This window comes from Aedes aegypti, chromosome 3 (genome assembly GCF_002204515.2).
Source record: "Aedes aegypti strain LVP_AGWG chromosome 3, AaegL5.0 Primary Assembly, whole genome shotgun sequence".
In the NCBI taxonomy this organism is placed as follows: domain Eukaryota; kingdom Metazoa; phylum Arthropoda; class Insecta; order Diptera; family Culicidae; genus Aedes; species Aedes aegypti.
Genome location: NC_035109.1, coordinates 276299654 through 276312853, shown reverse-complemented (window position 1 = coordinate 276312853; position 13200 = coordinate 276299654). Strand labels below are relative to the sequence as shown.

Below are 13200 nucleotides of genomic sequence, written 5' to 3'. Positions count from 1 at the left end.
CGTCAAATATTGAACTCATGCACTGGTCCATACCTTGTGGAGGAGACACGTAGGAATTTCCAGAGCCAACTAAGATGCTTCACGAGATTTTACAAGCATTCCATCTCGATTTCTCAAGAGAAATGTTTGTATGAATCTTCATGGAATACTCTTAGATTTTTTCCAATATTCATAGATGTTTTATTATGTGTGCTTTACTAGGATAACATCTGTGTGTTTTTCCACGGTTATTGATTGGGAGCTTTCATTGCCGAAGTTACCGTTTTTGCATTCATATATCATATGGCAATACACTTCCCATACTCGCATAACAGTCCCATTTATATAGGAAATCCCATAGAATATGGGACTCTTATGTGAGTATGGGCAGTACAGTTGTCACGGAATATTTCAGTAAGATTGCAAGTCCAAAGTCACGGAAGAATCCTTCTTAGAATGCAGATGACGAAAGTGGGATTTGGTCCTCTGTTTCTAGTATCCAAGATGCGCTTTTTATGCACTGTTTCAAGGAATACTTTTTTACTTACCACGTTGGAATTCTTTGCTTTAATTTACTAATAACCTCAACAAATTGTGCAGAATTACATCTACAGAATACAAAAGTGCGAGATATAGCTAGAATCAATATGTAACAAGATTGAAAAAAAAATACTTATGACTAAAGACAAAACAAAATGATATAGTAACGATTGGCATTCATTAAAAAAATATTGCGACATATGATGGGGTAACAAAAACGTGATTGAGATAACGATGTATCGTGTTAAATAGCAAAATTGTGAATATCTTTACATATGTAGGCTTACCAGAACCGAGCTATACTCTATTGTAAAAAGAAATACTGCTTCAAATAAAAGTCCAAAAGACAAATGCACTATATTCAACAACATGAATTCTTCAAATCAAAGAAAGAAATCAACTTCAATTCAGTTCTAGAATTTTTATTCCTTACTCAACGAAACTGCTTTTACAGGATGTTTTAACATGTACACGAAATCGAATTCAGTTTATTCTATCTCATTGATTTCAGCAACTCCTGGACACTTACGATGATCAAAAGCGAAATAACTTAGATAAGTCTAGGTGTTAAGTCCACACAGTTGTTCCTAACGAAATGTTTCCTGACTGATGCAGATCCTAAACCAAGCTGTGCCTTTTCTCCTGTACAATTCACACCAAAATGAAATACTGTGGCACCTTACTCCTTCCGGTGTTTCCGGTCCTTCTTCTTCTTTTTGCTTGATTTAGATTTTTTGCTCTTTTTCTTCTTCTTACTGGCAGACTCATCCGAATCGGTTGAGGCCGATCGCTTGGCACGCTTGCGCTCTTTCTTGTGCTTTCGCTTCTTACGCTTTTTGGACACTTCACCCTCCGATTCGCTGCTCGAGTCCGATGAGGACGATTCGGAATCCGAACTGCTACTGTCACTCGAACTGGCCACATCTCGCATAGCTTTGGGCACTTTGTCTGATTTCGCTTTCTTGACCGGTACTTCCAAAGCTTTTTCCGTAAGTTCCTCTGGTAACCGTTTACGCGGTTCTTCCCTTCTGGAGGAACCTTCATCTCGACGAACTCTATCATCTGAAGGGACATCGTGATGCCGGCGGTCAACTTCCATTTCGGATCGTTTGCGATCAGGGTGAGGTTTCCTTTCTTCCTTGTGACTGTGGCTACCAGTTTTGTCGGGTCGGCTTTCGATTTTCTTATGCCGCTCGTCGTCTTCTTTTCGCTCCCTTCTACGATCCTTTTCGCGATCCCGTTCATGATCTTTCTCACGTTCTCGCTTGGGTGGCGTTTTGGATCTATCTCGTCGCCGGTCACGACTTCGTTCACGGCTTCTCCTCGCAATCTTTTCACTTGCATCTTTAGTTGTTCGATCTTTGCTCCTCCTATCACTTTTATCGGTTCGATCTTTACGTTCATGCTCCCGCCGCTTTTCTGCGCTCGGCTCACGTACCGCTACAACCACACGCCTTCCGGAATCCTGTCGCCTGCTGCTACTGATACGAATCTCCTCCCGATGGCGGTCCTCGCGATCATTGCGAGGCTTCCTACTGCCGCTTCCGGCACGTTCTGCAGACCGGCTTCGGGTACGCTTTCTCGACTGTTCTACCTTAGTCATGGAGGTGGCGATAGTTGAAGACGAAGCTTTTACCTTTCGGGAGGGCGGTGGCGTGCGAGACCGGGAATACGTACTCGAACTGCTGCCGCGAATTTCGGTGATTTTGCTTCCGAGCCGTTCCTTGATGGAAGCCCGTATCGGTGAAGCACGGCTCTCCAGTTTACCAACGTCCGGTTTGAGTTCAACGGAACGCTCTGCATTATCGTTGTTGGTAGGAACCGTGACCTGAGAGGAGAAACGATTGAAACAAATTAGGATTTATATACAGGATTACAGGTCTAGGGGGCTGAGGCAAGAAGGACACCCTAAGACAGGACTGCTCATCGTACGGCCCGCGGGCCACATCAGGTGTGCCTTCATTTTGTGTGGCCCACTAAGATTAAAATAATTCTTTTTATATTAGACCCGTTGAATGAACGGGATTATCACAGAAGGCCGAATCACAAAAGGCCGAATCACAGAAGGCCGAATCACAAAAGGCCGAATACCTTCTAGCCTACCACAAAAGGCCGAATGCACAGAAGGCCGAATCACAAAAGGCCGAATCACAGAAGGCCGAATCACAGAAGGCCGAATCACAGAAGGCCGAATCACAAAAGGCCGAATCACAAAAGGCCGAATCACAAAAGGCCGAATCACAAAAGGCCGAATCACAAAAGGCCGAATCACAAAAGGCCGAATCACAAAATAAAGCTTGGATATGAAAAGAACAAGTCCATGCTTTGTTAAATGCAGTCATGTAAGTAAACAGTGCAAAACTTACATGCGGCGAAGCCACATTGAGGATAGAGGAACTGAGGCGGCAGAAGGCCGCCGAAGTCTCCGATATCCGATGGTTGTGTATAGCATCTATTCGGTGTCATGCAAATAGCAAATCCAGGCGTTTGCCCGGTATAATGCAAACAGAGGATGTTTTTCCATTTTTAGGTCCGACGAGCGACAGCGAGTTCGGACAGCAAGCGTTTGCCCGGTATAATGCCAACATAGTCTTTTACGCAACAAGTAGGAGAATGATTGCTGAGATAGGGTATAACAAGTGTTTAAGTGATCATAAGAATACTAAGTTTACAAAGAATACTTTTAACCGTTCGATTTTGACTCGGTTCGAATTTGGCAACACGGAAATCTATGTACACAAAAATGGATCATGGTCAGTCACAAATCATGTCAATCTCAATGTTTCTGTGGGCCTTCTTAAGGCTTACCATATTCAAAATAGGTAAATTTAATTTGGAAGGAACCTCTTAGCCGAGTGGTTAGAGTCCGCGGCTACAAAGCAAAGCCATGCTGAAGGTGTCTGGGTTCGATTCCCGGTCGGTCCAGGATCTTTTCGTAATGGAAATTTCCTTGACTTCCCTGGGCATAAAGTATCATCGTACCTGCCACACGATATACGAATGCGAAAATGGCAACTTTGGCAAATAAAGCTCTCAGGTAACAACTGTGGAATTGCTCATTGAACACTAAGCTGAGAAGCAGGCTTTGTCCCTGTGAGGACGTAATGCCAAGAAGAAGAAGAAGAAATTTAATTTGTGGTCATTATTACGGCGATACAAGTTTTAATAAAAACAATTATTAAATTTTGGAACGGTTCAACTTTGGCAACATGAAATTTTTTGACATGTTGCCAAATCGAATAGGCACTGTATACCCTTCCAGTTTTCGCGAGGTTTTTACACTTATGTTGTACAAAATACAACAGCGCGACTACTTAAGCTTCCATTATAAAATTTATTTTGGGTGTGTCAACTAAGAATAGACCAGTTGACACACCCAAAAAACACTAACCATACACTCTTATTCAGCTAGTAATGTTACTTGTGCGTCTTGTCCCGCTAACCCTACTGTAAAAATGTCCATAATATTGTAGAAAAATGTGCTGAATGTTTGTGGCTTTCACTAAAATTTATTTTAAAATTTCGGCCTTCCGTGATTCGGCCTTTTGTGATTCGGCCTTCTGTGATTCGGCCTTTTGTGATTCGGCCTTTTGTGATTCGGCCTTTTGTGATTCGGCCTTTTGTGATTCGGCCTTTTGTGATTCGGCCTTCTGTGATTCGGCCTTCTGTGATTCGGCCTTCTGTGATTCGGCCTTTTGTATGTTTCGGCCTTTTGTGCTTTCGGCCTTTTGTGATTCGGCCTTATGTGATTCGGCCTTTTGTGATTCGGCCTTTTGTGGTAGACCCGAATGAACTGCCATTGATAATTTTTATTTTTTTTTTTAATTCGGAATAAGTCGATTTGAAATTGTGAAAATAAGGAAATATACACCCCTATTCTTGTTTACGTTCTCGAAAACTGTTTTTCATTCTCGTTTACGCCAGCAAAATCAAGTAAGCTGTGGATTCTAACGAATAGGATTCGATCGAAAGTTAGATACGCCGTAAACAAGAGTGAGGGTGATAATACATCATAGCAGCTTGATTATAAGTACTTATCTTTTAAGCTAAGTATGCTGTTTTGCTCAAGAAAAGTAAAGAAATTCCTTGACTGAATGGGTCAAGAAATTTCCTACAGAGAGTTCCCTTTGAAGTGACATTTCTTCTCAACTGCGTACTGCGATCAGAAAAATGTGATTTTCTTGACCATTTCTTGGAAGAAATTTTCCACGCATCGAGATAGGCGATTCCTTTTCTTGTCAGTAGCAAACCAGCCTTTAAGTTTGATTAACCGTGAAAACTATTTTATACTTGACACTTGTTAGAGATGATCGGTTGAAAGTTTCGTATGAAATTTTTTATGCGTAATTAGTTTAATTTTATTTCATTGCTTTGTTCACACGCAAAAAAATTGTGCGGTAAAAACTACCATTTTAGGGGGTTAACTTAAGCGCCCGCACCGGCAATTTTCAGCAGACCAGAAATGCGCTTGATTTTACCATGTCTGTAGTTGGAATCAGATTGTTGTAAATTACTTGTGTCAAATATATCAGTAATACGGTGGGGAGTACCGTAAACATAGTAAATTGGTCTGAATTTCCATGGTAGTTTTAAGAATGGGCGTAGTCAGCTAAAATAGTTATTTTTACCACAGAATTTTTTCCCGTGGCACTATTTGATAGCCAAAACTGAACACTGAGGAAAATCGAAATACTTAGAAACCCCTTATGAAAAGAGAAATCGGGTTGAAATTCATAAATGTGCCTTTGGAACCAGAATTCTAAAGCAAAAAAACGTTTTCGCGGCAACCTGGAATCGAACCAAGGACCTTGCGATCGATAGGCCCGTGCGTACACCACGCACATATCGACGCCTTGATGTGGGATAATGCTAAATAGACACATAAAGCGTTCGTATGGCAATAATCGTTCCACCTTTCATAAGGCAAAATGTGATAATTTTGATAGTCCAGTTCGCTGCGTAAAATTCTATCCAGTTTGAACAAACGTTATTTTAAAAAGACCAATCACAATCCAACTGAATCACAAATTGGATCATCTCAGAATTTGGAGCATCAATTTCAGCTGGAGCTAATTTCAAAATATTTGAGTTTTTTGGTACGTAGACGCAAGTTTATTTGTATCATAATTGGTAAAGTATTGTAGCTTATTTTTCTTCTTATTTTTATATTTTTGCGCATAATAAGGAACCCTTTTTTAATTATGTTCCTTATTCTACACAGAGGTTATGAAACGTTATTTTTAACATTCATTCCTCAATTAGTGGATATTGAAAGCAATATCGAGACATGGAACACAAATGAGCATGAGCATGAGCATGATTGACCGCCCGCAGATGCTATTCCGTTATTGCAACAACAGCTGTACTTACACCAGGGAATCAACAGACGCTACTTGGAATCAGTAGCATCCTCATTGTGTAAATACAGGTGCTCTCATTATTATAACAAACAATACCGGAGCTGGCTGCGTTCGAATGCAGGTCAATTTGGGAATGGGAGGGAAATGTTGACGTGTTACTTGCTTTATAGAACCCGAGGAGTCCTCTGCATTCCTTCCTTCCATAGCCGAGTGGTTAGAGTCCGCGGCTACAAAGCAAAACCATGCTGAAGGTGCCTGGGTTCGATTCCCGGTCGGTCCAGGATTTTTTCGTAATGGAAATTTCCTTGACTTCCCTGGGCATAGAGAAAGCTCTCAGTTAATAACTGTGTAAGTGCTCATAAGAACACTAAACTGAGAAGCAGGCTCTGTCCCAGTGAGGACTTAATGCCAAGAAGAAGAAGAAAGCTCTACAAAGAATTCAAAATAAAATTTTGAAAATGATTCCAAAGCTTCCTCCCGCGTATAGTACCAATGAGTTACATAGATTATCCAATGTTGAAACATTGGAACAAACGTCAAATAAAATAATTAATAATTTGCAGAGCTTTCTTCCTGGTATTACAACAGCTAGTCCATATTGGTACAGCATACAACATGGGTGGCCTGAAAATTTGTTTGAATATCAAAAACTTGTTCTTAACACAAAGTTTTGATTTTCTATTAATAAGGGGATAGAGACATTTTACATATTTATTACATTTGGCTTGAATGCCCTCAATGTAATTTTTGAAGGTTTGATTCTTATTTAGCATGAGACCTAGATACTTAACTTCATCTGACCAATTTATTGGAACCCCTCTCATCGTGACAACATGTCTACTTGAAGGTTTCAAATAAAGAGCTTTTGGTTTATGTGGGAATATTATTTGTTGAGTTTTGTAGACATTAGGAGAAATCTTCCATTTTTGTAAGTATGAAGAAAAAATATCCAAACTTTTTTGCAGTCGACTACAGATGACTCAGGTAAGTCAGATGTGAAAATATTGTATAATATTGGTACCAAAATGATGCCTTGAGGAACAAAGCTCTTACAGGAAGTCTTTCAGATCTAGAGTTTTGGTAATTAACCTGAATTATTCTAACAATGTATGTCGGAAAATTAAAGTTTTTTAGTTTTACGATCAAACCTTCATGCCAAACACTGTCGAATGCTTTTTCTATGTCTAGAAGAGGAAGACCAGTAGAATAGCCTTCACATTTGTTGGAACAGATTAAATTTGTTACACGAAAAAGTTGATGAGTGGTCGAATGTCCATGGCGGAATCCGAACTGTTCATTGGCAAAAAATGAATTTTCGTTGATGTGGGCCATCATTCTGTTCAAAATGACCTTTTCTAAAAGTTTACTGATGGAGGAAAGCAAACTGATTGGACGATAGCTAGAAGCTTATGCAGGATTTTTGTCTGGGTTTAATATTGGTGCAACCTTAGCATTTTTCAATTTGTCAGGAAAATATGCTAATTGAAAACATTTGTTTTATATATCAACTAAAAATGATAAGCTACTTTCTGAAAGTTTCTAGATGAGAATGTAGAAAATTCCATCATTGCCAGGAGCTTTCATATTTTTGATTTTTTTAATAATAGTCCTCACTTCTTCCAAATCAGTCTCCCAGGAATCTTCGAAAATGTTCTCTTCATTGAGAATATTTTCGAAGTCCTGAGTAACTTGATTTTGTTGCGATGATCCTGAGTAACTTGAATTGTGCGCGCTTTCAAACTGCATAGCAAGTTTTTGAACTTTTTCGCAATTGGTTAGTAATAATTTGTTTTCCTCTTTCAATGCCGCTATTCTGAGGTTTTTTTTTCATAATTTTAGATGATTTCCAAAAGGTCTTAAAGCCAGGGTCCAATTCAGAAATTTTATTTTCAAAATTTTTGTTTCCTAATTGCGAAAAACGTTTTTTGATTTCTTCTGCAAATCCTGCCATATAATTTTCATAGCAGGATCGCGACTGCGTTGAAATTGCCTTCTCACATTTTTAAGACGGATCAAGAGTTTTAGATCATCGTCTATAATCACGAATTCAAATTTTGGAATTGCAATGCTCCTGACTTCAACAATGGAATTTGTTAAAGTTTCAAGAGCATTGTCAATATCAAGTTTTGTTTGTAAAGAAATGTTAACATCAAGATCAGAGTCAATATATGTTTCATATATATTCCAGTCGGCTCGAAAATAATTAAAAGTGGAGCTGATAGGATTGAGAATCGCTTCATGGGATATTTGAAACGTAACAGGGACATGATCAGAATCAAAATCAGCATGAGTTACTAAGTGGCTACAAGATGGCTAGAGTCGGTTAAGACCAAATCAATCGTAGATGGATTTCTAGAAGAGGAAAAACATGTAATGCTATCAGGGTATTGAATTGAGAAATATCCTGAAGAGCACTCATCAAATAAAATTCTGCCGTTGGAATTACTTTGAGAATTATTCCATGACTGATGTTTGGCATTAAATTCACCAATGATAACACATTTTGACTCATTGCGAGTCAATTTTCGCAAGTCAGTTTGGAGCAAATTAACTTGATGTCCAGAGCATTGATAAGGCAAATAGGCAGCTATGAAAGTATATTTACCAAGCTGTGTTTCAACTGAAACACCTGAAGTTTCAAAAACTTTAGTTTCAAATGACGAAAACAGTTGATGTTTTGTACGCCTATGAATGATGATTGCAACTCCCCTACATGTCCCATCAAGTCGATCGTTACGATAAATAAAAAAGAAGACTTTGAACAAACATTCAGTTTTTTCGTCAAAAGTAAAAAAATGTGCTTCTTCTCTTCAAGATGTTTGAGAAGAAGTTCGCGATCTTCAAGAGTTTCCGACAAAACGCGACAGTCTCCTTCCTTTGCGATTTGGAAGGAAACCTTTATTCCCCTAATAGAGTTCAAGATCTCCTGCCTAAATCACCCAATTTCGGAACAACTGACCACGATAGGCGGCACTCTTTGCTTCCTCACTTGAAGCTAAGAGCCTGGGCTAGAGACTGCTTCGATTTAGTGTTCGAAAAATTTATTTAGAGCATCGAACTGATTGCTCATTTCGATGCAATTATCAAGATTATCCATTTCACCCTTGGAAAAAAGTTCGCATTCCGGAGAAACGTCCTTTCTTTCATTCTTGCCACGTTTAATGACAGTTTCAAATCCCACTTTTTTGGAAAGAAGTTGTGAATTCAGAGATTCACCCTTCCTTTTGTTTGTAGTTGCAACCATGTTTAGTGAATAAACGAAAGAAGTCGAGACCTGCCAAAAGGTTTTCTCTCAAGACGGTGTCCAAGAAGGATTACCACAGCTAGCTTTCGTCAACGGGTCCAACGAAAAATCAAAGGCACGGGTCCAAACAAGGGATTTAAAGGGATCAATAGTAGACAAAATAGTACTGTTTTAGTAGCACTGAAAAGTACCGTTTTGCATTTCATTATTTGCATGCCACATCAAGTATTCACTGTTTTTTTTCTGAATGCTGTCATCACTCTTTATTTTGTACTAGCTAGTCATGAAGGCTAACTTTTTTTCAACGTTTCAAACTGTGGTAGCCACAGTTGCGGTTCGCTATGTCCTTGATGCCGCCGTGCTGTATTTCAGCGAATACGAAAAGGAAAATCATAACATGGTTTACAGCACCATCGCGAGTATGACAATTTTGCTTATGGCATTCTACACACTAGACAGGGCTCGCTTCATCCGCCCAGACCATTCATCACCGTAAGTAATAAAGTTTCATATATCTATTGCGAATAATCAATGTTTCCGTACAATCCAGGACTATCATAAAACTGCATTTAACTATAAAGCAAGCCCCTACGGCGGAAATGGAGAGGATAATTACGGACATGAGAAATGAGGAATAATGTAGCTCAATGCCTATATTTTGTATGATGTTATGAATGTTGTAATAAAAAATGATCCATCACTTACCTGGAATCGCTTAAGCTCATCCTGCTGCTTCTCAACTTTGACTTCCAGCGTCGGTTTCTCCTCATCCAACGCAATATCATTCGAGTACAGTTTCTGTCGATCTACGCTGATCTTCTTGATTTCAATCGGTCGAATAGCGGCAATCGCACGGGTGAAAATAGCATTCTCAGCTCGCTTCAGCACCTCGTTCGTCACCTTACCGGATGGCTCTTCCGATTTGACACTAATGCCATGGTCATCCAAAGAAGTTTTCCGTTCCGAACTGGAGATGACGGCTCCATCTTCTTCCATTTCCCATTTGGAAAGTTCCGGAATTCCGATGAACTTTGGCGGAGACATGTGCTCACCTTCTTCCAAGTCGGCTTCGAAGTCCACATTAGCATGGAGATCCAAAATCGAATCCGATCGCTTGATATCTTCCGGTAGATGGTCTTCCGTACTGCCTACGCCAGTACTGTTAACCAGCTCAATGTCCTCGTCTCCAATGTGGCTCTCGAGCACCGATTTTTCCAGTTGATCTTCTTCATATTTGTCTGGAATATCCGAGTACAGATCACTGTGATCGTGGTTATTATCAACCTGTGGCGAATGCATTTCATCTTGTTGATTATGACTACTGGAAGGTTCCTCGCGGTAGGCAGCATCGTCGCCTTCAGAAGTCGTTTTACTAATGTTCTGAGACCGATCTGGCTCGACAAAGGTATCTTCAAACTCTTGACCGATATATTCTTGGGTTGTATCAACTTCTGGTTGTCGCCTCTCGTGTGGCGAAGGTGCTGCGTTATCATCGAAGTGATGCTTTGGAGCATGTTTCGGCGTGGCTGGTTGTTGTGAACTGTCTGCCTCCTCCTTTTCAACCGTTTTTCTCTCCTTCTTCTTCTCCTTCGATCGACTTTCCTTTTCCTTCTCTTTCCGTTCTTTCTTGTGTTTCTTTTTCTCTGCTTCCTTTTCCTTCTTCCTCTTTTTCTTCTCTTTTTCCTTCTTCTTATCTTTCTTATCCTCCTCACTAGAATCTCTTTGCTTGCGTTTCGCTTCTTTTTCGCGCTCTTTCTCCCGTTCCTTTTCTCTTTCCCGTTCACGCTCTCGTTCTTTCTCTAACAACCGTTTTGCTTCACTGCGTTTCTTATCCTTCTCTTTCTCTTTCTCGTGCTCACCGCGTTTGGATAGTTTTTCCTTTTCATGGCGGTCCGGCGTTTTTGACCTAGCTCGCCTTTCTTCCCTACGGTGATGATCAGTGCTTTCGTCGCGGGTCTTTTTCTTACTTTCTTTATCCCTAGAATGCGATCGAGTAGTGTGTTCGTGTCTGTCGTCACGTATGACAGGAGTATGGGCCCTTTCATGGTCATGACTTTTTGGCGTATTATGGTAATCATAGGTAGTTTCCTCCGGTGCTTTGACAACTGGGACTGTGGTAGTTGGTGCTCTGTATTCTGTTTCCTGTTTACCGGACCAGCTATCTTGCTCTTCAAATCCTGGTGGGGGAGGCTCTGAGCTGACCAAAGGAGTCGGCTGTTGGATCGGAACTGGTTGAGGAGGTTGCTCGTAATAACCCATGGCATCTGTTTTGACTGGATGTCCCATATATGGGCGAGAAGCCTCACGTGGTGGATACCTAAAGAAGTAGAACGAAATAGACAAAAGAAAACAAAAAGAAAAGGACCAACTTAGCAAGAGTGAATTAGGTTAGAGCAGATGTAAGGAATGAATAAAAAAAAAATAGAGTGACGTGAACTCAAATCCAGTAGTGTTTCAAATCTTGCGCAGGATTTGCCAGCAGTACTTCAGTTGTAGTTTTATTAGAGCTAAACTGTATCATTATTACCTTGCATCATCGGTAGGTATCCATCAGCTCTAAAAAGGCAGGAGAGGACGACGACGAGCGGAAGATTCAAAGACGTTTTTGGTAATTTCCCAAATGCAATGTTGTTCAATAATGTATGCCGACTGCCGACTATGACGATTTCATGATATTCTTCTTTGACTTTAGCGAAATAACTTGTTATTGTCACAATCAGGAAACATTGTTCGCGATGTTTGGTTTAGCTCGAAACAAATTTACAAATTCATAAAATACATTGAAAATGGGTCAAATGTTCGATCTCAGTTGAATAATCAAAATTTTCGAAAAGCAATCGAAAAGATAAAACTAGCTAATGGTTCGTGACAGGAATACTTCAAACAGGAATCAAAAATATACCATTCAGGAACCAAGAAAACAAAAGTAATCCAAACAGAAACAGAGAGATTTGAATTTTCAGAGAATCTGAAACTAAAAAAGAATAAAAAAAACTAATAAATTGAATTCCTGGAATATATCCACCGGGAGTTTTTAAAGGAATTCTTTGAAAAAAATCGAACGAAATGATTGAAAAAAATTATGAAGGCATTATCGGGGAAGTTACAGGAAAAACTGTTGTGGTATTTGCTGGTGTGAAACCTTAAATAAAGTTTCGGAGAATCCATAGCTTTTTACTTTAGAAATTGTTTGAGAAATGTATGGAAATATTGCAGAAGTAACCATGTATAATGTAACCTGTCGAATTTATTTAGAAATTCCTTCAAAAGTTCTTAATATTTCCCTAAAAGATTTCCTGGATTAATACCTGTAGAATAATTGAAAGAACTCACATAGGAATCTTTGAAGAAATCTATGAGAAAATAAGTAGAAAACTCCCTGAGGGAAATCTTGTAATAGTCTCAGAGTACCATCACACGCTATGTCTAAACCAGCAGATTAAGCAAATCGAATGTACCTCGGATTTTTTTCCGCTAAAGTTAAGTAATTGGGTTATGTTTTCACAATCAGAAAGTTTTAAAATATTCCATCGGTGAAATTTTGATTTTTTTTCTATGTTTTATCTATTTTTTTCATATACAGCCTATGAAAATCAACGGAAATTACGTTTTCCTACACATTTCAGCTCATACAAAATGTATTGGAAAAATTTCACCGATAGAATATTTTGAAACCTTTCGATTATGAAAATATAGCCCAAATACTGATATCTAGAGGGAAAAACTCCGAAGTACATTCGATCTTTATAATCTGCTGTTTTAGACATAAGAGGCCATAGTGCATTAGTGCACCAGATTCCGCTAATTTAAGGGAAGTTATGTGTTCAAATGTATATTATAAAATAACTATTGTGTCAATCAATACTTATGTCAATCAATTTTTATGTCACAGTATGGCTCATAGCATAGGTAATCAGTGACAAAATAAAAAGAATTTGAAAAACTTTCATAAAAAATATTTAATCGCATTTGTTACTACATCTAAGATTTCGTGACGAACTTACTAAAAAATGCATTGTTTCGAATTATATTTTTTATCCTGATATTTTTTTTAATTACTTATCTTATTAGTTTATT

The 13200-nt window shown here is 39.1% G+C and overlaps 1 protein-coding gene and 1 long non-coding RNA gene across 12 annotated transcripts in view; one reads left to right on the top strand and one right to left on the bottom strand.

Moving 5' to 3' along the window:
- Nucleotides 1-920: 920 nt before the first annotated feature.
- LOC5575771 (E3 ubiquitin-protein ligase RBBP6) overlaps nucleotides 921-13200 on the bottom strand; it is a 79688-nt gene continuing 67408 nt past the window's right edge. For all 11 annotated transcript variants that reach the window (XM_021849114.1, XM_021849113.1, XM_021849104.1 and 8 more), the window contains 2 exons: nucleotides 9829-11440; nucleotides 921-2347 (listed from right to left, as the gene is read on the bottom strand). In XM_021849114.1, coding sequence (XP_021704806.1) covers nucleotides 1199-2347; nucleotides 9829-11440 — 2761 coding nt within the window. In that variant the 3' untranslated portion in view covers nucleotides 921-1198. The remainder of the gene's footprint in view (nucleotides 2348-9828; nucleotides 11441-13200) is intronic.
- On the top strand, nucleotides 9250-9827 carry LOC110677763. Its single transcript, XR_002501176.1, has 2 exons — nucleotides 9250-9615; nucleotides 9674-9827. It is a non-coding gene; the product is annotated as an uncharacterized LOC110677763 (long non-coding RNA).